This window comes from Convolutriloba macropyga, chromosome 1 (genome assembly GCF_964194025.1).
Source record: "Convolutriloba macropyga chromosome 1, txConMacr16.3, whole genome shotgun sequence".
Classification (NCBI taxonomy): Eukaryota; Metazoa; Xenacoelomorpha; order Acoela; family Convolutidae; genus Convolutriloba; species Convolutriloba macropyga.
Genome location: NC_134468.1, coordinates 88494830 through 88519988, shown reverse-complemented (window position 1 = coordinate 88519988; position 25159 = coordinate 88494830). Strand labels below are relative to the sequence as shown.

The window sequence follows — 25159 nt, the reverse complement described above, 5'->3', positions numbered from 1 at the left end:
TTAACTCTCTGCTCTTTTGCTATAAGCTAATTATTTGTGCATTTCAAGTCCAAAACCTACCTAATGTCTATCCACAATTTGTCTTCCTGTTAAACCTACCTACCTAAATTTTTCTATTTGAAAGTATTTTCTAATGTACGCTAAATTTTGCTAATTTGAGTATCCTGTGAGTTACTTATTGAAATCCCTAATTGTACCTGAATAATACCTAAAAGTCCCTTTGAATTGCTAACTCATTGAATTGAACTTTAAACATTTCATCTTTCACTTTACTCTAATCCCAAAACTGATATCAAGTTTGCTTCAGATTGTGCTTAAATTATTGTTCTCCATTTACTATTGATAACCTTTATGTTGATTTGTCGCTGATCAAACTAAGTTTAATAGCTGGTTTAACAAAATCCCCTTTTGATGTTTTAACCAGGCAAGACCTTACCACATTATCCTTACCTTTATTTACCTTCTGTACCCTACCTACCGGCCAAATACCCCTGGGTGTGTTGTTTTCTAGTATCCATACCATGTCCCCTACTTCTATCCCGTCTACTGTTGAATGCCATTTTCGACGTTGTCTGAGTGTTGGCAGATATTCCTTTATAAGACGTGTCCAAAACTCGTTCATAATACTGTTGACGTTGTTCCATAGTTTTCCTGTTCCTCTGTCGTTGCTGCTAATTGTAGTATCTGAAGGCAGTCCTGTTGTCATTCCTGTCAAAAAATGTCCTGGTGTCAGGCTCTCCACATCGCGTATGTCACTGCTGACTGATGTTAGAGGTCTGCTGTTGAGTAGAGCTTCGACTTGGCAAATAAGGGTTGAGAAACTGTCTTCCTGGAGTTTCCTAGATCCTGCGATATTGAAGAAGAGTCGTTTGCTCATCCCAATGAGGCATTCCCATGTTCCACCAAAATGTGGAGCTCCTGGTGGAATAAATTTCCATGCAATCTTTTCGATTCCGCATATTTCTGTATCTCTGTAGTTGTGAAGCTGCTTTCCTCGAAGGTCTTTGCTGTACTGGTGAAATATAAAGCATTGTCACTGTGAATTCTTTCCGGTAGTCCTCGTCGGCTGAAGAATCGTTGAAATGCCATTATGCATGATTCCTTTTGCAAATTTCTGGTTACTTCGATATGAACGGCTCGTATCGTCAGACAGGTGAACAAGCAACAATAAACTTTCATGGCTGTGTTGATCTGGCTGTAGATTTCAAAGGGCCCAAAAAAGTCTACTCCGGTTTCCTTGAAGGCTACAGGTTTGACTGACAATCGGTAGCTCGGAAGATCTGACATCTGAGGCTGGCTGTTGAGTTGTCTCTGTCGTCTGCATTCGTAGCATCTCTTCGAGATCTTCTTCATTACTGTTTTGCATTGAAGAACCCAAAAGTTCAACTGAATGATGTGTGTTTGCTGTTCAACTTCAACATGATCATTGATGTTGTGTTGCAGTTCCAGAAAAAGACGAATGATCCTGTTCCTACCGTCTAAGATTATTGGCTTCTTTGTTGCTGTTGAAACTGGTGCAATGGCTAGTCTGCTATTTGATCGAAGGATACCATCTTCGTCTATTGAAGGTGTCAACTGAATCAATCTACTCCGTTTCTGAAATGGCCTGTTGTGTGTTAGTTGATTTACATCCTCGTCGAATGATTGCTGCTGAGATAAACGGAAGAGAATTTTCTCTGCATCTATGATCTTTTGGTCACGTGCTTTCGTTTTGTTTTGTAGGTTTTTAATTTTGATGATGACGGCTCTGAGTTTCAACCACTGGCTAAACCTGTTGGCATCAATGAAGTCCTTGTCAATTGGCTGTCGTCGTGTTACCTGAGACTTCTGTTCTGCGCTGTTCAAGAAGACATTTTCATGTTGTTGATCGTTAGTTGTACAGTTGTCGTTAGAAGATAGAAGAAACTCTGGTCCCTGTAACCAAAGAGATTTTTCTGTCATCTCTGTTACTTTAAGTCCTCTCGTTCCTTGATCTGCTGAGTTGTCCTTAGTATTGACGTAGTTCCACTGATTAAGGCTTGTGAGATCCCTTATTTCGGCAATTCGGTTTCCGATGTACATCTTGTGTTTCAACTTGAAGTTCTTTATCCAATTGAGAACGGTCGTGCTGTCACTCCATAAAAAGATTTCGTCAAACTTGAAATCCATTTCGTCCTCGATTGTTTTCTTCAATCTTGCTGCATAAAGTGCTGCTTGCAGTTCTAGTCTGGGAATTGTTGTTTGACGTAAGGGTGCCACTCTTGTATTTCCCATGAGAAAACGAGTTGTGGTTTCTTGGTTCCTGGTTGTCTTGATCTATGCTACTGCTGCTGTTGCTTCCAATGATGCGTCGCAGAATACATGAAGTTCCATTGTGTCCCCAACTCCTGTACCACCTACCAACCTGTTTACCCCTACCGTACCTAACAGTTCCGTTTCCTCTACCCAATCCTTGATGGCCTTTCCATTGTCTCCACTGATGGCTTTGTCCCATTCGCGTCCATGTTTCCACAGTTCTTGCAGTAGAATCTTTGCTCGGATGAGGAATGGAGATATTATTCCAAAAGGATCGTAGAAACTTGACACAAAAGACAGAAACTTGCGTTGAGTCCAGGTTTTCCTGTCTAGGTTCTTTCTGTCTCTCGCATTAAATAATAGTTTGTCTTCGTCCAAGCTCCAGTAAACTCCAAGTACTCTTTGATGAAAACCTTTACTGAAGAGATCCTCCACTGGCTTGCATAGATCCTCTTGCATCTGCTGACAAAACTCACGGCTGTTGCTGCACCATTTTGTCAGGTTGAATTTACCTTTTTTCAGAATATCCTTGACATCCTTGGCTGTAGTGAATGCTGTGATGGTGTGGCTGAAAGATGCAACCATGTCATCCATGTAGAATGTCCGCTGAATTATCTCCAGAGAATTTGGGTGATCTTCGATGTCGTCTTTGGCTGTCTGTTGCAAAACAAAATTTGCGCAAGCTGGTGAGTCCCTGGCTCCAAAGTTGTGTCGTTGGTATTCGTACACCTCTAATTCTTGGCTATTTGGTTGTTTCCACATGAATCGCAGATAACGTCGGTCTTTTTGTCGTACTCCGATTTGCATAAACATCGCTTCGATATCTCCCTGGATGGCGATGGCTCCCTGTCTGAATCGTAGCAAAATTCCAAGTATATTTCGAGGAGGTCAGGTCCAGCTAAGCGTTTCATTGAGGCTGGCTTGTTCCGCTTTGTGGTGCTTTGGCATTGCAGATTCTTCGTATCTTGTCGGGTTTGTTTGGGCTGACAAGATCATAGTGTGGTATGTACCATCCTGTATCTTTCTGTCGATGGAAGGGTACTTTTGCAATGTAGCCTTTTTCCAGGTCTGCTTGAAAGCCCTCATTGTATTTCTTGTACTGTTCAGGTTTCTTCTGTAGTCTGTTGACGAGATGATTCAGATGAGTCAAGGCTTGTGACCGGTTGTCTGGTAAACTGCTGTCGTCTTTCCAGAGAAGTCCCGTTTCATAACGTCCATCTGTTTGTCTCACGCATGTTGGGTTAAGTATCTTGGTGGCCAACAAGACTTCTGGATCATTAGACTTGGTTTTGGATTCTAATGGAATTGTCTCTGCTTTCCACCAATGAGAAACTTCTTCGTTGAGGTCATTGTCTTGTTCAAGGCAATTGCTGCAAAGCAAAGCGGTATGATGCATTGAATGTTGTGTTTTGCTGTCATCCAATACTGTATGAGGTCCAGAAATAGTCCAACCAAGTTTGAAAAGACTTGCGCTTGGTGCTGACGATGGTCCTTGTTCCACTCTGACTGGTGATATAAGGTTAATGTTGTCCTGTCCAATCAATACTGTGACGTGGAGATTATCCAGGGTTGGCATATTGACATGTCTAAGGTGGTCATACTTTCTGGCAACGTCTCACGGGTGCTCCCTCAGCTTTGGCAAATTGATGTTTTCCGCAACATATATCTGTTTAAGATTGTAGCGTTCATTGTCTTCCAAATTTAAAATTTCTGTTGAAGTTGTGTAACAAGTTTTTGTGTCTGTTACGTTGGCGCCTTCCAAGACAAGTTGTTGACGTGTTTCTTTCTGAAGGCGTATTTCGTCGGCTGTCTTCGAGAGAAGTATTGTCAAGCTGCTTCCTGGGTCGATGAAGGCGTATGTCCGAACTTTGTTCTCTTTTTTATGTAAAATAACTGGCATGACATAGAGAAGATTCGTTGTTTTAGTTGCTGCTGTTGCGTCCTTTGTTGTGGTTGTATCTTTGTTGTTGATGACTGCAAATGTGTTACCATTTCCTCTTGAGTTGTTCAATTGTTTGAACAATTGAGATCAGTGCTCGTCCGTATCTACTGTTGGCACCGTGTTTCTTAGTGTTGTGTCGTTGTCCGCATCCTTGCTCCCTGCAACTAGAGTTTGAGGGACAATTGTTGGCTCGATGGTTCGCTCCCAAACAATTTCTGCAAAGGTTCAATTGATAAACCGTTTGTAGTTTTTCGTCTGCTGTCTTCGCTTTAAACGTTGGGCAATGGAATAACTGATTATTACCGTCGTTGAAGGTACAAGGCAGAGGCTGGCTGTTGCGGTTGCTTCTTCTTGTTGCTTGAAACATTTGTGTTGTGCTCCTCTGGTTGTACTGGTTCCTGTTGCTGCTAAAGTTGGTTATGTTCTGTGTTGGTTGTTGTTGCTGCTGTTGTTCCCTGTTTGGATGAGTTGGTTGTTGATGAAATTGTCGGTTTCCATTTAAGTTGAAATTTTGTTGATGTGTATCACTGTTTGTGCTGAGACTAGTATTGCTTCGTCCTTGATGCGTTGAGCGTTCATGTGCTTCTGCTATTTCTTTAATCCATTGGTTGAAGTCTGCAAGTGTCGGCTGCTGAATTCTTCGTCGTAAAACAAACTGATTCCATTGGAATTCTTCGCTGTAAGGTAGTTTGTCGGTTGCATGCTTCAAGATTGTCGTGCTGTTGAGATCGGCTTCGAAGTTGAGTTCTTGTAGTGTCCTTGTCATGGTGTTAATGAATGTGGAAAAATTTACAATTGTCCAAGGAAGAGATGTCGTTGGTGGCCTGTAGTTGATGAGTTTCTCCAACAAGTTGCTAATGATGGCGTTTGGGTTCCCAAACCGCTGTTTCAACTCGTTTATTGCATCTTTGTACAGGTGTCCGTTGCAGGCAAATCCTTCAATTGCTGTTTTGGCTTTTGCAATTACAAGTCCCTGTAGATAGGCGATCTTCTGTCCATCACTGAGTTGAGTGTCTCCAATCATGAAACTGAAACGGCTGTACCAATCTGCCCATTTGCTCGGGTCACCGTTGAACTTCGGAAGATCCATCTTTGGAAGAGCTTCCACATAAGGCGTATAGAATGGAACTGGTTGTGATAACGTTGTTGACAATTGTTGTGGTTGTTCTGTTGGCTGATTGAATGTTTGTGTGTCCCCCATTCCAGTAACTCTGTTCTGCTGGTCGTTTAGGCTGCTTGAGTAAGCTAGTCTATCATACCAAAAGCTGTTGAGGTTGTCACGTTGAGTGGAATTGCTAATTTCTGGTTGTTCGTTGTGTAAACTTCTGTCAACGGATGTTTGCCGTTGTCCAATTGCTCTAGTGTTGATGTTGTCGTTGGTTGCTGAGTTATCCGCTGTCGAGTTGGCTGTTACTGTTGTCTCGTTGTTGTCTTGTGTGTTGTAGTTTGTTGTGGTGTTTTCTTGCGAAAGGTGATTCTGAATTTTAATTTTCATGTCGATGTTGTTCCACGTGTCAGTGATTTTTCCGATGTACTGCTCGTGCTGATCTTCGTCAAGCTGTGAAATCAACTCGTAACTGGTTTCCTCGAACTCCGAAAATGTTTCCGCTGCCTTTTCGTGAACATTCTTTGCTGCATTTATGTTCCCACTGTCAATCAATTCGCTCATTGTTTGCAGGTTTTTTGCAATTTTCTCCCCCATCACTCGGATTTTTGCTTTCAAAACGGGTGGTTGCATGGTTCTGTTCGGCATTGATGTCAGGTTGTTTGTATTCTGCTTTGTCTTTTGTGTTGTTGAAATGTTGACTGCGTTGGGGGGTCTTTATTGTCCGGTGGGGGGGGGGGTGGGTCTTGGTCTTTGGGGTTGATTCGTGATCTTTGTCTTTGCCCTTGCCTTTGCTTTGAGGTTGCGCGTTCGAGCTTGGTTAGGGGGGGGGGGTCACCAGAAAAAAACTGAGCGGTGTTCCGCCTTCAGTTAATTTTGAATGTGTAGTGTTGGTGTTGCTGCGGCCGGACGTCAGAGAAGCAAACTAATCGGCTTGCTTCACTGACGCCAGTGTTGGTGGTGTTTCAAAAGAGACCCTTGAGTTATAGTTACTTTGGCACGATATGCCTGGGCTACCCTTTGCCCACTGTTGTTCCTTTTCAACAGTTATAACTTTCTTGAGATTTGCTTCACAAATCTTCTTTTGCTACCGTGAAAAAGTCATCCATTTCCTAACCATTGAATTACATCTATATAATCAACATTATGACTTGGTGTTCAAAGTTACAGTTTTTTAGCACGTGCCTCTCCTGGTACAACATTTGTGGCCATCTTTTCAAATTATTTTGAACTGAATTTGATAAATTTCGACATCGTATTCCCCGGTTCATGAGGATTTACTTGGTTCCTTCCACCATCAACGGCTTCTCATATAAGTCGGCGGGTTTTGTACTGATAATTGTTATAGCTAATTAGAAGTTGGAGGTGGATTTAGGGAAAGATATAAGTAAAGAATTAACTTCGTTGCTGCACAAGAATTTACAAACAACGTGGACAAAAAAACGAGATGACAGAAATCTAGGATCTTTTCAGTTTGTGCCCCCCCCAGTACGCTATGCTCCCCCAGTTACAGAGCATGTGTCAGTACATAGTAAATCATTTGGCGCGTGCGTCTGAAGGCTGCAAATAATATGCGCCCACTAAGCTGGAACGCCCACTATGCGCCTACTAAGCCCACAAACGGAAAAGATCCGAAATCTATTTCAATTTGCCCATTATGAAATTTATTTTATGAGAAGTTATTTTATTCAATTGCTCAAATAAGAGCGAGAACTATTTTGTTGAATAAGGGATATTAACTCTGAATGAGTTGATTTTCACTTCAGGAAATGTGCAATCAGGAGCTCAGATCTCAAGCCAGTCGCAATTTAATCAGAATGCAATAAATGTAGTCTCTGGTGAAAATCCCTACTCCCCAGGACAGCCTAGACCTGCATTCCAAGCTACCAATACACAACTGGCGGCTAACGGGCCACTTATTGGAGACTCGGCTGTTGTTGGGCAAGTAACATCGACACCCAACAGAGGTCAACAGTTAGTCACAGCCCAACCTGCACAGCAGCACCCTCAACAGGCAACACCAATGAGACCCAATTTTGTCAAACAGGTCTAATTGCGCTTCATTTTGTATAGTATAGTATATTATAACATCTCTAACCGCAGTCAGCTCATAGACGTTGAATGAAAACGCGGTTGTTTTTATAGCTGCGAAGCTGTAAGCTGAGCGAAGCTATATTGCGGTGCTCTTGGTTTTTTTTACAATTCAAAGAATTTGAATTGTATTGGGGCGCTGTCTTTTTTTATAGCTGCGAAGCTGTAAGCTGAGCGAAGCTATATTGCGGTGCTCTTGGTTTTTTTACGACTCGAAGAGGAGTATTGGTTTTCTCTCGGTTTTTTTTTACAGGAAGTAGATTTGTTCACGCGGCATTTTGACCTAAAAGCGAAAGTGAGAAAAGCTGTCTTGGTGAACAGATTTTCGCTAAGCGAGAGAAGTTTTTTGATCATGCGCTGCGTTTAGTGAATGACTTTTTGACTTTGAAAAGTAGTTTTTGACTGAATTGCACATATAGATGACCGTTTTTAGCCGTTTTTTCGTCTAAGTGGCCCAATTTTTTTGCTTTTAATTTAGTTTCCTGTAGAAATAAAATTTATTCGATACTATATTGAAATGTCAACCTCGTAAATTGATACCACAGTGTTTTGCAGAGCCTGAAAATGCGTTTCAAGTTGAAAATTGGCACATAATTCTTGATTTTTTAGTTAATTTTTGGCTTTTTTAATATTAATTTCTTCAATTTTGGATCTTTTAACCGTCTTTTTCTCAAAAATCAGTTAATAGGCAACTTCTCTTTGATATTTCCTATACTCAACGCCTTTTGCTACCTCGATGTAATTTTGTTTCATAAAATTGTACATATGCTAATCCGATTCTGGTAGTTTTTTTTCCTATTTTTCTCAGTTTTTGTCTGTGTTTTGGTTGTAATTGCTAGAAATAGTTTTTTTGTGCAACATGAGGGAGTTTAATTTCGTTTCAATAAAAATTCAATCATTTTTGTCGTTAAGTTTTGAAAAAACAGTTAAAACTTTTTCATAAATGCAGTCTTAACCTAAAAGTTCTTTGAACATTTTTTTTGCAAAATGTTTCAATGTTTCGTATTTATGAATTCTGCTTTTTCCTCTTTTTTGTTCTCTTCGGGAGGATAGATCTTTGTATCGGATGACTAGTTATCTTTTCTATGTCTTGAATGCTGAACAATGAAAGGTATTAATTTTTCTTGAATTTTTTAAATTGATTTTCAACTTTCAAAAATCAAGAATGTCTTTTTGTTACGGTGCTCCTTACATTGTTCCCATACTTACATTCTAAATTGTATCATTCTAGTTTTGTCCTGGTACCTACATTTATTTTCGGTATATTGATTTTTCAGTTGTAAAAAATGAATGATTTGAGCTTTTTCTTAGATTTTCGTCATTTCTTTGGTTTGCAATTGATTTCATTCAACATAAGGCAGTACTGAGAGTTTGATAGCAAGCTTTTTCCGAAATATCTACTTATGACTAATTACTACAGCTTTCTTCCGGTCTTGGTATTAATTAAAACGATTTTTTGTTTTTGATTATTCTGCTGCTTATGTCTTTTCTATGATCAATTTTATTTTTGATTTAGTATGAAATCATGTTGTCTAACTTATGTACAAGAAGGAACAGGTGTGTGTTGTTTTGTGTCTTCATCGCAGTGATTAAAAGTGTAATTATAGGTGTTTTCTTATTCTTAAACTTCAGCTTTCTTTTTTGAAAAGATTTAACTTTATTTCTAAGATTATTATTTGCCGTTTGCTTTCGCGATCTTTTAGACTCATGAATTATTTGAGGTCACTTGATAACCTTGTCAGCTTTTTCAGACTATCAGGTTTTTGACCACGTTAAATATTTTGGATTTTTTAACGTTACTGAATGTTTTCAATTATATAAAATTTTGCTGCATTTTGTTTCTCTTGTTGACAGTTGTTTAAGTTTCACCGATTTTTAGAGCATACCTGGGGTGGTAGTGAGTTAATGATTTAATACAAAAAGTAGTGGCTTCCGTTGCAATTACGGTTTTGTTAGTGAAGTTCTGACGCTTCGAGTCGCTTCCGGAATTCTTCCGGCTATGTTTTTTGTTTCGTCGTCTGACGCTCTTCTTTCGTTTTACATTTCTTCACACAGCAAAGCTGAAAAAGTCAAATTTTCTGAATGACTTCTTCCTTTCACTAACGGCATTTGCGCGCGTGACGTCATTTCTCAATCGCTTTAGCAAAAGTTTTTAGGTTATTTGCGTGATTAGATTTTGATCATACGTGACTTACCTCACTCAATAAAATGACTTTTGCACTTTAAAACTTAAGTTGAAATTGAATTTGTTTAAGGACAAGGGAACTCATTTGTGCAGTAAAGGTCCCTAATAAGAGGCTTCTGCGGAATGAATTTTAACAAGCTTTATTAATTTATCGCTGAATGTTTTTTACCTAGTTTTTTGAGCGGCGTCGATTTTTTTTCAATTTAGATCTGTATCTGTTTCTATCTCTGTTATATGGCACGCAGGTCTATTTGCAGCTATTCCGGCAATCTGCCGGATATATTTTTAAGATCTGAATAATTCGGACTTAAAAAAATGTTTTTGTACAAAAATCTTTTTTTTTCAATATCTTCTGTTATTTCAATCCCAATCATGCTTATTGGAATCAACGGCGGCTATTTTCCGGCAATCTGCCGGGTATGTTCATATTTTAACAGATTTGATTTTATTGTTTTTAATTTTTTGTTTCATGACTTTGTTTCAAGATATTCATAAATTAGTGAAGGCACGTTTTGGTTGACGAGTAGTTGGATGGCGTTTAAATGGATTTTCACTTGGAGTCGTTTTCGGAATTCTTCCGGCTATGTTTTTTTAAGATCTGTTCACACATTTTTCATGATTTTTGAAATCAAATTGGAGTAGTGATTTTGGTCACGCCGAAACAGGAAATGGAGCGAAAAGGCGAGTGGTTTTGTGGCGTGAATTTTTTTCGCTCTAATTTTAAAGTAGAGTGAGAGAACGGTGTTTGAACAAAAATTCGGTTTCTCGCTAGTGGTTTTTTGTTCACATGCGGCAATTTCACTCTGATTTTTAGTTTTTTCAATTTTTTGGATCGGATTTTTTTCTAAATGGTTTTCCCAATCCATTCACAGCTCATTCTAGGCCTAGTTTTTTGTTTGAACTGAGTTTTCATTTCTCGCTAGTGGTTTTTTTGTTCGCATGCGGCATTTTGACATTGATTTTCTGTTTTCTTATTTTTTGATCTGATTTTTTGAAAATGGTTTTCTCAATTCACTCATAGTCCATTCTTGGTCTAGTTTTTCTGTTCAGTCAATGAAAATTCTTTGAATTGTACGTCAGGACTTGTCCTGCTATGTTTTTTGTTTCGTTGTCTGACGCTCTTTTTTCGTTTTACATTTTTTCACGCAGCAAAGCTGAAAAAGTCAAATTTTCTGAATGACTTCTTCCTCTCACTAACGGAATTTGCGCGCGTGACGTCATTTCTCACTCGCTTTAGTAAAAGTTTTTAGGTTATTTGCGTGATTAGATTTTGATCATACGTGACTTACTCACTCAATAAAATGACTTTTGCACTTTAAAACTTAAGTTGAAATTGAATTTGTTTAAGGACAAAGGAACTCATTTGTGCAGTAAAGGTCCCTAATAAGAGGCTTCTGCGGAATGAATTTTAACAAGCTTTATTAATTTATCGCTGAATGTTTTTTACCTAGTTTTTTGAGCGGCGTCGATTTTTTTTCAATTTAGATCTGTATCTGTTTCTATCTCTGTTATATGGCACGCAGGTCTATTTTGCAGCTATTCCGGCAATCTGCCGGATATATTTTTAAGATCTGTTCACACATTTTCATGATTTTTGAAGTCAAATATGAGTGGTGATTTTGGTCACGCCGAAACAGGAAATGAAGCGAAAAAGCGAGTCGTTTTGCGGCGTGAAATTTTTTCGCTCTAAATTTAAAGTAGAGTGAGAGAACGGTGTTTGAACAAAAATTCGGTTTCTCGCTAGTGGTTTTTTGTTCACATGCGGCAATTTCACTCTGATTTTGTTTTTTCGATTTTTTGGATCGGATTTTTTTCTAAATGGTTTTCCCAATCCATTCACAGCTCATTCTAGGCCTAGTTTTTTGTTTGAACTGAGTTTTCATTTCTCGCTAGTGGTTTTTTTGTTCGCATGCGGCATTTTGACATTGATTTTCTGTTTTCTTATTTTTTGATCTGATTTTTTGAAAATGGTTTTCTCAATTCACTCATAGTCCATTCTTGGTCTAGTTTTTCTGTTCAGTCAATGAAAATTCTTTGAATTGTACGTCAGGACTTGTCCTGCTATGTTTTTTGTTTCGTTGTCTGACGCTCTTTTTTCGTTTTACATTTTTTCACGCAGCAAAGCTGAAAAAGTCAAATTTTCTGAATGACTTCTTCCTCTCACTAACGGAATTTGCGCGCGTGACGTCATTTCTCACTCGCTTTAGTAAAAGTTTTTAGGTTATTTGCGTGATTAGATTTTGATCATACGTGACTTACTCACTCAATAAAATGACTTTTGCACTTTAAAATTAAGATTTTTTTGAATTAGTTTAAGGTCAAAGGAACTTCTATGTGCAATAAGGGTCCCTAATGAAAAGGCTTCTGCGCAATGAATTTTAACAAGCTTAATTTAACAAGCTTATTAATTTAGCGTTTAATTTTTTTACATAGCTTTTTGAGCGGCGTCGATAACTTTTTCAACTTATATATGTATCTGTTTCTATCTCTATCATACGGCACGCAAGTCTATTCTTTGACAGCTGTTCCGACAATCTGCCGGCTATGTTTTTTTGCTTTTCGTATGATATTTTTTGTCTGACCATTTGAATTTTTGCCCTAAAAAACAGATAACCCGGTAAAGCCCGCAGGGCATTAAGTGACTGAGTGGCTCTCTTAGAGCCTTGCGCCTTACTTCTCTATGTATGCGATTCACCAAAACTGTTTATAAGAAACATAAGTTTGACCCCCCCCCCCCGCATCAAACCCCCATGACCCGCGCTTCCGCCTCCCCTCTTCAATTAAACTTAACCTAGCCTCTCTAAGCTGTAGCTAGCTACTGACGAAGCCAGCTGCTTGCCAGTCGTTTGAGATCGATTCGCTTGACCTTAGTCGTTTATGTTCTCACGTGTTATTGGGATGACAACAGATTATTTTGCAAAACAGTGAAATAAATAAAGTGATGGTGGTCTGGTTTCAGTTAATAAAAAAGCTTCTTAAATTTTGCGAGCATGTATGTAAACTTTATGTTAAATAATAAAATTGGCGCTAAACGTTAAAAGTACGTAAACTAGTTTTTATGCCATAATTAGGCGAGTGCTGAATAGATTTTAAATTTATTGCAGCATAGTGGGTTGGCGGTACAGGTTTGGCTCTGAAGAATAGTAATTGTGATTCAGGTATCTGGTGTTGGGACTGGACTTGCGTCTACACCCCAAGGACAACTACATCCGCAACAGAATGGAGTTGTGAACAACTCTCCCATGCATAGAAGTGTGCCCCCTTCTGCTCCTCCCCCTCCAGCTGCTTCCCAACAACAGGTTGATCCCAATGTTCCCCCCTCTGGACCCATAACCCAACCACCGTCTGGCACTCACTTACAGCCTGCACATCCGCCTCACGTGCCTGATGTTGTAGCTGCACCCACTCCTCAATCTATGCCCAATCCGTATCGACAGGGCACCTTTGAAGCCCATGGTTAGTGCAATGATACTTTTTGATAGCCGTGAAGCTTATGGAATTAGTGCAAATTATCGAGTATGACGAGATTGAGAAGAAAAAGTACTGTATTTTTCGAGATGGTACATAAATATACATCATGGGCAGCTACACTATTCAGTCATTTATAACTTACAATTACTTTTTAATGAAAAATAAATATTGATTGCTGAATTTGAATGCTCTCCAACTCATTGAGCCATAATATATCTGTCCAGGGTCTCTCTTGAATTATTCCATAAAAAGATTTTTATTTGACTTGCTGTGTCGCGTTTTAGATCTAGATAACATTTGGGTAACAAAAATTATGAATTAAAGTTCCTTTCCTTACAATACTATTATTGAGTGACATGAGGATAATTTGCTTTTTGCTAAGAAAAATGTATTTGTTCCTTTTTTCATTTAGAAATTAGCGGTTGATATTTCTAATCCAATTCCGGTTAAAATGACTTTTCTCATTCTTAATTAAGAGTCAGACATATGTTGCTAGCTTATGGAACTTGTTGCTATCCATGGGTTGCTAGCTTATGGAATTACATTTCACATATGTTGCTAGTCTAATAGGAACTTAGTTGGAAAGACATGATTTACACTTTTTAATTATATTTAGCACAATGGAAGCAGGCCTTACCGCCCAGATTAGTTGTTTTTCTAATGTTTTGATTAAATTATTGCTTATTGTTGAAAGACAAACTGCTGAATACTGTTTATGAGTTTATACTATTGCATTCAGGATTGATACTCTAGAGCACTGGTGAACTATTTCTCAAGGTGTATGATGCGTTAATTCCTGGAACCATTTTGATAGATTTTGATTTACATGTGAATCGTACCTCAATTTTTTGTCCAAGATATTTTACCTCCTTGACTTCCTTAATGACTTGGTAATTTCTGATGAGTTGTTTTTGTACACCATGGTTTTCAAAGAGTAAAATTTAAATTATTAATTGCTTTTGAACGCAGTTCATAGCAATTATTGTAAACGTGTGTGTCTTTTTTAATGCAATTTTTGTGCTTGACAATTTTGCGCTTTTCTTCTAGAACATTCTTTAACTTTTTCAGGCTTTGGTTCATCATTTTTGAGTGATCTCTAGTGCTCCGAAGTAAAGCTTGTTGCTAATATAAAATCGGTTGCAGTGTAAGTACTTTAATTGACTCGTAGCGCAGTGGTTAGGGGGGTGGCCATGGATCGGCAGGTCAGTGGTTCGAATCCCGGTGGGTCGAGGTTTTTCATACCCATAAAGAAAAATTGATCTATACTAAAGACCATGAATTAAATTGCCTCGCCTGTCGTTCAAGAGCAATTCTTTCGACATTTGTCGGTTTATGTTTCAATCCTTTTAAAAATCCATTTTTTTAGTACATTCACACATCAGCAATATTGTGATTACTGCTAATTAAAACAGTGTCATCGGCATATTGCACAATTTTTCCGTGTACAACAGAGGTCATTTACAAGAACTTGAGCTTAAACAAAATGTTGGCGGCAAAAGTTTGAGCACAATGAAAGTTAGGCAGACTAGCAGGTAGATACCGGTTAGACTAATTTATTTGGAAACATCGAAGTGTGTGGGAGTTTGGCAATATGCCAGATGTAAGCACGAGAACCAGGAGATGTGTACTACTTTATTCTCGGGTGGAGTTATTTAACCGCAGGCTTAAGGATAATGTTTTTGTTCGGGAGAACTAATTTTGTTTAAGGATAACTCATTTTGTTCGGGAGAATTGAAATCAGTATCTATGGTTGGGGGACTAATACGAGATAAGAGAGAATCGGCGAGTAAGAATTGAATGTACCGCATTGAATAAATTGCCACATTTTGTTTCCTGATTTCTTTTCGCTCCTAGCACCTATCTCGTTCCATCTCGTGTCCGTCAGGAGCTGCAGGGGTGAGTTTACCTTTGTCTGAACATTTTTGTTTTGCTTGTCACTGTAACATGTATGAATCGTTTCAGTGATTAATTGCTTTCGAACGAGGAAGTAATTAATGCAAACGTATTTGTCGATTTGACTTTTCGAGTGACTTTTGCGCCCTTGACTTTTGTTTTGCCTGATCTGAATTTCTCCCATCCACAATTTCAAGCAGCTGAACTCAAGTGACGGCAGTTCCCTACTAAAAGTCAAATGAAAAGTGAGCCGAATTTTGTGTCATTTGTTTCACTTCAAATTTTAGTGGTTATAATGGTATATAATAACCTCTAATGACGTCATTTGAAGCCCCCTCAGTGATTTTAGTCCCCCCCCCCACTGAAGTAGGCTGCAGTAGATTAGAGTTCGCACCAATCGTTTGAGAGCAATTCGACATCAGTCGGTTCTGTTTCTAGAGTCTTCCCACGATATGCATCAAATTGAGATATTTGCAGTGCGCTGTTTGCAAATTCGTAGTTGATATATGATTGAAACTTCTGTCAATTTGGGGAATGGTGGGGAAAAGAGTGGTTTCTGTTCCTTCCACCGCCATTTGCCAGACACCGACAATTATGCATGAAATTAATTTTTAAGCTTGCCAAGTTTTTGTATTCACCTGCGCCATTTCAAAGCATAATCCTGACTTTAACTATTTTTAATTGAATGGATTAAAAAGTATAAGAATAATCACAAGGTTGCTCTGATAGCATAGTGGAGTTTTTGGTGATTGCAAGTGCTTTAAAACTTATTTGAAGGCTTGGAATTTTTGGCCGGGTTGTCTACTTCAGTGATTTTGGTCCGCTGTTTTTCAATTGGAGTTGAATATAACCGGATATTTGAATATAACGAACGCAGTCATGTTCCTTTGGCAGTTGATTACAGCTTCGTTTGTGTAAACCAGTTAATTGTTGAAAAGTTTAACTAGAAGTTGAAAAAAATTTTGCCCTTTTGTCGATTTCGTTCAGTTTTTGATTGCTCTAAATTTGTTTTTAAATTTGTAGCGATTATTTTCTCCCTGTTGTTTTTTGCCTTGCTAATTTTTTGTGTAACTGCTGCTGCTGATAGAGACAGACTACGAGATTTGTGAATGGAACTGAGTGTTCTCTGGTGCAGCCTTTTGCATGCTTGTTGGACAATCTTATATATGCATAAACTAAATCACAGCTCTCAAAGTTTAATACTGGAAACGTCAAATATTTGCGTTATTTATGTTTCTCAACACTGAATCCAGAATTTCATTCCAAACTTGACCAATCTCAGTCAATGTTATGGGATTTGAATGTATTGTAAATAGTATTGAAGGATCTATTGTTTAGTGTATAACCACATGTCTTCGGGACCCTTGAATCCACCACCTCCCCCGAATGTGTTCACAGCTGACGGGAAGCCCCTCTTCACCATGCCCCCAATAAAAAGGACTCCGCTCACTCACACCAAAGTGTACCTTGAGTAAGTCTCATCTTTGAATATCTCTGACCATGTGTTAGTTACTGATAATAATAGTCAGGTAACAGCAGCGAATCTGAGAGTAGTTTTATTGGCTTGGTGGCCTAGGTTATATTCCAATTTAATATTTAAAATGAAATCAAAAGTGCGTCGAGACTTGTTCCAGCATTTCTTTACAAATGGGAGGAATGCTCGTGCGAGGGGTGCTTTTATCTGCAGTCCAAATTATACCCAGGATTTTTTACGTGGAACGCAGATGTAAGAGACACAACTTTCAATTTTTCCCAACTTAATATATCCTCATACTATATTGAGGTCTTAAGATCTTAAGTAATATATATTATAGTTATTTACTTTTCGTCTGATTCCTTTTGTCGCATCATTTGTTTTTTCGTTCTGAAAATTATAGTGAGAAATCGGTGATTGAACAGATTTCCGTTTTTTGAATTTTTTTTCACTTTTGACTTCTAATTTTGCTGCTTTTTATTCTCATTTTCCGAACTAATGGTTTCAACAGGTCATACTTGTGTTCGCATAGTGCATCCGAGGGCACTAAATGGTTTATACGACGTTTGCTTTACACTATTGGCTCCAATAAAATGGCAGTGATCTCGCCCGTTTTGCAGTTTTGTTTGGCCTTGTTTTTTAATTTCATTATTGACTGGTCTCATTGGCTCTCTAATACGAGTAATTGAAGCAATGTACGATGTAATCATTGAAGCAATTGGTATCTATAAGTTTCAACTGGTATCTATAAGCGATAGCTGGTGCTATTATTGGCCGTCTCTTGGTTTTTTACGACTCGAAGAGGAGTATTGGTTTTCTTTTTTTAACCGGAAGTACTATTCGTTCAGACACTGTTTTGACCTAAAAGCGAAAGTGAGTAAAATTGCCATGTGAACGCAATATTTTTTCTGAGCGAGAGAAGTTTTTTGATCATGCGCTGCGTTTAGTGAATGACTTTTTGACTTTGAAAAGTAGTTTTTGACTGAATGGCGAATATAGATAACCGTTTCTAGCCGTTTTTTGTCGAAGTGGCCCATTTTGTAATTTAGTTTTTGTAGAAATAATTTTTATTCGATGCTATATTGAAATGTCAACCTCGGAAATTGATACCACATCGTTTTACAGAGCCTGAAAATGCGTTTCAAGTTCAAAATTGGCACATGTTTCTTTCTTAATAATTTTTGTTAGCTTTTTTCTATTGATTTCTTTATTTTTGGATTTTTCAGCCGTCATTTTGGTCAAAAATCAGTTTTTATGGCAACTTCTCTTTGATGATTCATATACTCAACGCTTCTTTCTACCTCGATGTAATTCTGTTTTACAAAATGGTACGTATGCTAATCCGATTTTGGTTGTTTTTTTTGTCAGTTTTTTTGTATTTTGGTTTCAGTTACTAGAAAGTCAATAAAAATTCAATCATTTTTTGGCGTTAAGTCAATGCGGAACAATGAAATTTCGTTTTTCTAAATCTTTTTAATTTGATTTTTAACTTTCAAAAATCAAGAATGTTTTTTGTTACGGTGTTCTTTACCTTGTGTCCATATTCTTCGCATTCTAGTTTGAATCATTCTAGCTTTATCCTGGCACCTACATTTACTTTCTGTATTTTGATTTTTTTCAGTTGTTGAAAAATTGAATGATTTCAGATTTTTCTTAGATTTTCGTCATTTCTTTGTTTTGCAATTGATTTCTTTCAAAATAAGGCAGTGCTGAGAGTTTGCTGGAAAGCCTTTTCCAAAATCTCCTCTTATTTTTTTTTATTGTAACTTTCTTCCGGACTTGGTATTAATTTAAACTATTTTTTTGCCTGTGAATATTATTCTGTTGCTTATGTCTTTTCTGTTTAATTTAATTTTTGAATTAGTATGAAATCTTGTTGTCTAGCCTATGTACAACAGGGAAGAAGTCTGTGTTGTTTTTGTCTTAATTACAATGATTTGAAATCTAATTATAGTGTTTTTGTTCTTAAATTGAGCATTCTTTAAAAAATTTAACTTAGTTTGTAAGATTGTTATCTGCCGTTTGCTTTCGCGATCTTTTTGAGAATAGAATCCTGAATTATTTGAGGGCAATTGATAGCTCTGTCAATATCTTTTCAGCCTATCAGTTTTTTCACCATATTAATTTTTTCTGACTTTTTCAACGTTACCAAGCGTTTTCAATAATATTAAATTTTGCTGCTTTTTGTTTCTCTTGGTGACAGTGGTTTCAATTTCACCAATTTTTAGATTAGACCCCGGAAAGTAATGAGTTACTGGTTTAATACAAAAGTTAAGGGATTCCGCTTCAATTGCGGTTTTTTGTGGAGTTTTGACGCTTCGAGTCGCTTCCGGAATTCTGGCTATGTTTTTTTATTTCGTCGTCCCTATTTTTGTTACGACCATATGACGTCACAACCACATCAAATCTGCTTTTTGTTCATTCGTTCATGCAATTTCAACTGAAGTGAGTGTATGACGTCATTTTTTGCTCTTAGTGGAGAGAGTTTTTTTATTCATTCGCGTGATTAAATTTTTGGTCACGCTTGACTTACCTCACTCTCAAATATGACTTGCTCACTTTGAAATTGACTTTTATTTACTTTAATTCAAAGGTCAAATGGGTGTGTGTCACTCTAAATGAAGTATATTTGAGAGCAGCTAATAGAGGCAGCAAAAACTTATACAGATTTTTATTCAAAATATAACATGTCAGCTTTCAATGAAAAGACGATTTTTTTGGTCTGTCTTTTTTACTGTTTTTTTACTGCAGACCTACGAAGCTATTGCGCCCTTCTCTAGAAATCTGCAGCTATGTTTCTCTATTCGTTCGACCATAGACTTTGAATTTCAGTGACTCCTACTTCTTTGTACTTTAAGTTTGTGTGCTTGATGTCATATGCTTTTACGTAAATTTTCTTGACTTACCTCACTCAAAAAAATGACTTCTGAACTCACATAATGAACTTCAAATTTTAAGATTATTTACTAGTTAAAGATCAATAGAGTGTATCGAAGTATTGCCAAACGTATATGCCCTAAGTCTTGAGTATTAGAGTCTTTCAATTGAGTTTTTAATTTCGAATATTAATTTTGAAAAATCTTTTTTTCCCCTTAGAGTGTATGTGTCTTATAAAATAACAGTCCGAATCTAACCCAAAAAGTCTAGAGATCTATTAATGGATTGATGGTCAATCTGTCTGTCTTATTTCTTTAGTTGTTAATAGCCGCCTCAGCGTCTCATGCGGCTATTATAGCACTCCTTTTTTTACTTCGTCGAACTAAGATTTTTTTTGCTTTACTCCAGTTCACATCTTGTTCAACATTTTGCGTGAAATCTTTTTGACTTCTCTAGGCTAGTTTTACTCTTTACTCATTCTGCTCAAAGTGCTTTTAAACAGAAATTGCGCAGCAAAGCAATTCAAAATGAACAGTCAGTATCAAAAAGTGAAATCTGAATTAGAAATCGGATAAACCCATAGAGCCCAGTTTTAGATGGCCGTTACTCGAATTTTGGTCTTATTAAATCTTAGTTACCATCTCTAATTCTTATTGGTATTGATACTAGCTCCTGTATCGTTTCACAATGAAGCAGAGGCATATTCAACTAAAAAATAACATCAAAATAATTCGTACTTTAAACCTGTTTTCTTACAAAAATCAATTTTTCATTATTTTCTTTCCTTCCCAATCTTGGTTATGGGAATCGATGGTGGTTATGGCAATCTGCCAGGTGTGTTTTCAATTCCATTGAAGGCCGCAAGCGTCTATCGCGGCAATTTTCCGGCAAAATGCCGGCTATATTGGTGATAAGTAATAACTTCCAATGACGTAAATTGAAATTCCTTGGTGAATTTAGCTATGCCGCTCCCCCCACTGACTAAAGCAGGTTGTAATATGTTTGAGCTCCCACTAAGGTTCGAGAGAATGTATTCCGACGTTAGTCGGTTATGTTTAATTGCTCTGGAAAGAAGTTTCAAGCGATTATTACCAATGCGTCTGTCTGTCTGTATTTTTGCATTACAAACAGACAGACACGTTTTTAATAATCGCATCGAACTTCTTTCGAGAGTATTTAAACATACCGACTAACGTCGGAATAATTAAAATGTTTGCTCTAGATTATTCTTCCGATTTCACTTCGCGGGTGACTTTTCCACGCTTGAGTTCTTAATTTTGCATGAACTAAGTTGCGCGTAATCAGAAAGTGTGTTTCTAAAACAAAATTAATTGTAACATAACTATCACGGGGCCCTAATGGCAGAGAGGAATGATTGCAGGTTAAGGCACAATAAAAAGCTATCTCAAAGATTTTGTACGCAAAATGGATCTGAAGTTCAGCACATTAAGCGAATAATAATTATTAGTCACCGTCAGCCTCTCAGTGGCTAATATTAAGGCACTCTCCTTTTTTGTTTCACGACTCGAAGAAGAGTGTTGAAGTAATCACTTTTATTGGAGTGTATTTTTGAGGAGAAAATGAAACGCATGGCAAATTTGGAGTGGTTTGGTTGCTGAACAAAGTTGAAGAATGGAGCGAAAAGAGTGGCCTTTTGTTGATACCGCTGTTTTTGAGAGCGAGAAAAGCAATAGAATTTTTTTGTTCAGTTTCTGCTGACCTTTTTCAATTTGATTTAGTTCAAATTTGATTGAAATTTTAATAATTTAAGGGTTGTTTAAGAGTTTTAGGCTAGTTTTGAGGTTTTCCATCAATTTTGTAGGTTTTTTGGCGAATTTTAGCCACTTTCTGCTTATTGTTGTTTTAATGCCTTAAGTAGGATTTGAAAAGTGGCTTAATACTTACAGAGTTCTAAAATGCCAAGTGAGTACAGTTTTGATGTATGTCATTAGGCTTGTTTTGCGAGCGTTTTAGTACTCTTATTAGCTCATCTTCGTTTTTTTCTGTTTTATGTGCCCTTTGAAGAACTTATTTTTTCATCAACGTTAATTCTCCTGAGGGGTTAACATAGGTAGTAGTTTTTCGAAGGGGTTAAATTTTTATTTTGTTCGAGTCGTTTCTGGAAATGCTCGGACCATTTTTCCTTCGCTTTACCTTTTGATCACGTCTTTCGTTTTTAATAAGTTTTCACGTTTCACTCGTGAATTACCTCACTCACTTTTTCAACTAAATGTGTTGTAAATTCTTTCAATCGTTGAATTACGCAATGTAGTGAATACGGTCAATGTCAGAGAGCAAAATCAAAAGAAACGGGATAAGCTGATAAAGCCCGGTCAATAAATCATACTTGATTCGCTTATCAAAGTTCAGTAGAGCGATTGCTGGCTGACATTACTATTAAACGTAATGGCTTTCAGTTTAGAAGCTGAATTAGGTATAGTTTTAGAATCTAACTGAAACTGCACATAAAATTAGAACACTTTTGACACGTGAAAAATTCTGTCAATTGCTAGCTCTTTTTTTCCTTTTTAATAGCCGCGGTCAGCCTCTCAAGGGCTATTATTTAGGCGTTCTCCTTTTTTTTAAAAAAAAATTGCTTTACCTTGTGATCACGTTTTTCGTTTTAGATATGTCGCGATTTTCACGCTTGACTTCTGACTTATATCACTCACTGTTTGAACTGAATGGATTTGAAATTCTTTTACGCATTGAATTACGCAATTTAGTGAATACGGTCAAAGTCAAAAGAGCACTCTCAGAAGATCAAAAAAACAGGATAAGCTTATAAAGCCCGGTAATTAAGTCATAGTGCAATAGGTTTTCAAAGTTCATTAAAGCGATTGCTAGCTGGCATTAGTATTATGGTTAATAGCGTTCAGTTTAAAAGCTGAATTAAGTGTAATTTTGGGATCTAACCGAATATGCAGAATTTACACACCAAACAAGAACACTTGACACTTGGGAAAATTCTGTCAATTTCTATCTTTTATTTTTTTTCGTTTTCTGTTTCGATCCCATTGTGCGTCAAGCGGGTCAGCAGCGGCTATTTTCTGACAATTTCCCGGCTAGGTTTAAGATTTCGTAGTATTAATCAAGTATTAACAATTTATTTCATTGTTAATTATGCAACTGTTGTTATTGTAACGAGAGTTGATTAATTACTTTCCATTTAGTGTTTACCATCTTTTTCTGTCGTAGTTACATCAAAAACCTGCCCAACAAGCACGTGACAGACCTGAAGAAGACTTTGGCCCCACCTGGCGAGAGACCCAACCTGAACAAGCAGACGGCCTCTGCTGCAGCTGGCAGCTTCTTCCGCAGTGGCACCAAAATGCCCCAAGTCACAAAAGCACTCTGGGCACTGAGAGATTACATGCTTAAAGATAGCGTCTCAATTGCAAATTACAATAGAGTGTTAGTTGAAAATAGAGCTCATTTTTGCACATATGAACTGCTAAATTCTAGCCATGAATAGTTTGATAGTCGCCATCTATTATTCAAACGTTTGTTATTTACGCCCTCTCCTTTTTGATAGTCGCGAAGCGATAGGGAGGCTATTATTGGTCTCATAGTGGTTTTTACAGTCCAAAGGTCTTTATGAATCAAAGAGGAGTATTGGAGAAAAGTCTTTTTCAAATCAATTTTATGGGAGTCATTTTTGAAGCAGTAAATGAAACGTATTGAAAAAATTTGGATTGGTTCGAGTGTGGATCAAATTTGGAGACGGAGCAAAAAGAGGCTGATTTTGTGTTCATACCGCTGTTTTCGAGGCAGCAAGAAATTGATGTGTGACAAAATTTTCTGAAAGCGAGCGAATTTTTTTGAGGTTTGAATGGGCTATTTCAACAATTTTGGTGTGTTTTGATATTCTATTGAATAGCAGTCGTCAGCCTCTCAATTGATATTATTTGGGTGGTCTGTAATTAGGTTTTAGTGCATATGATCATCTGGTTTTTCAGAGTAATTGATAATTGCTTTGTATTAAGTTTGTAGCTGTCCAATTTATACGCTAGTTTGTTATTTTATCTGACCTCAATAAGAACACTTTGTGAATTAGAGAAATATTGGCCTGTAATGTTTTTTAATAGCCGCCCTCATCTTCTCAGCCGGCTATTATAGCGCTCCTATTTTTTTTTTTTTACTTCGTCGAATAAAAAAATGTTTCGCTTTACCTCATTTTGCCGCCTTTTCAACATTTTGCGTGAAATCTTTTTGACTTCTCTAGGCTAGTTTCTCTCTTCTCTCATTCTGCTAAAAGTGATTTTGAACATCAGTTGCTCAGCAAAGCAATTCAAAATGAACAGAGTCAGTATAAAAAATTGAAGTCAGAAATAGAAACGGGATAAACCCATAAAGCCCAATTTTAGATGCCCGCTATTTGAACGTCGGTCCTATAAGTATTAGTTACCTCTCTCTAATGCTTATTGTTATTGATAGTAGCCCCTGTAGCCTCTCTCTAAGAAACAGAAGTATGTTCAACTACGAAATGCCATCAAAATAAATCGGACTTAAAAAAATGTTTTTGTACAAAAATCTTTTTTTTTCAATATCTTCTGTTATTTCAATCCCAATCATGCTTATTGGAATCAACGGCGGCTATTTTCCGGCAATCTGCCGGGTATGTTTACCAGTTTGTATCCGAACTTAGGTCATTCGGTTCAAAACCGGATGTTTCTGGCAATCTGCTGGCTTGTGAGCCTAGTATTTAGCTTTAATGCAAGCTTGTGATTTTCAATTCTTGATTTTCTTGGGAAAAGGAGACTGCAATACTTTTGCGCATATCACTCTGGTTTTGTGAACATAAAACGATTGCGAGCACAATTTCTTTTATATATAATTTTCAGACTACAAAACGTGGTTTAAATTGAAAAAAATTGTGATGGTGTTGCTCTAGGCCAGACATTGATGTGGACATGGAGGAGTTCTACAGCCAGAGTTCGTCAGCCGAACAAGACGGCAGAGAGTTGTCAGTACAAGACTTCTAACAAACTAGACTCTGATCAATTGAATGGAAGCATGCTTCCCATTCCTATGTCAAAACTATTTATTATAGTGTGTTACGTTTTGTTGATTTTGAACTGAATATTGGTTAAGTAATTGTCACTTTAAATATAGATGTTGGTTATTATTATTGATTAAATCTTCCATTTGTGCTGCTGTCTGCAATGCTCGTGTGTATACATACTAAATTGTCAACGCAGCCAAATTATTGACCCAATTTATAACATTGTTAAACAAGTTTTATTTAGCAGGGAACAACTGTCGAACGCTCACGGAATATCTCAAGTTTCAAGCAGCTATTTATCGTTTAAATCGACATAGATTCTTAAATGCAACAAAAACGGGAGAATTTTTGTAGTTTATTATTTTGAAGGATCCTCGGAAATTGAAAATTGGGAATATTTATTGGCAGCACGATAAAGCTTCTCACCGAAGTTGTGTCCAATTTGGCGGAGGGTCCTTAGTATTATTTCTTGAGAAAATGTCGAGACAACAAATTCTCCTCTAAGAGTAGATAGATTCCCCACACATTTATTCAAACATGATTAATGGTTCAATCACCAGAATTGAAGCAATTAATGTAGATCTTTTGTATTCAAAATATACGCCTGACTGAACAAAGTTAGTAGCAATTATATTAGTCCTGTCGGTCTTTTTATGCGATTTTTCGCTTGACCGATTTTTTGTCTGATGCCGTTGACTTTTCGTCCTCAAAAACGAGATAAACAGGTAGTGACCAGCGAGCATTAAATGCTCTTAGAGCCTTTCAGCTCAAACTGTTTTGGAGACTTAGACGTTTGGTGTGAAGGGCGGTTCTTAGAGGTTGATGACACCCCCACTATTCCC

The 25159-nt window shown here is 37.4% G+C and overlaps 1 protein-coding gene across 1 annotated transcript in view; it reads left to right on the top strand.

The window, feature by feature from the left end:
• Window positions 1-24541, top strand: part of LOC142354085 (protein polybromo-1-like) — a 159754-nt gene extending 135213 nt beyond the window's left edge. Inside the window, exons 25-29 of the mRNA XM_075406388.1 lie at window positions 7088-7368; window positions 12756-13053; window positions 16300-16432; window positions 22511-22726; window positions 24207-24541. Coding sequence (XP_075262503.1) covers window positions 7088-7368; window positions 12756-13053; window positions 16300-16432; window positions 22511-22726; window positions 24207-24297 — 1019 coding nt within the window. The 3' untranslated portion in view covers window positions 24298-24541. The remainder of the gene's footprint in view (window positions 1-7087; window positions 7369-12755; window positions 13054-16299; window positions 16433-22510; window positions 22727-24206) is intronic.
• The last annotated feature ends 618 nt before the right edge of the window (window positions 24542-25159 follow it).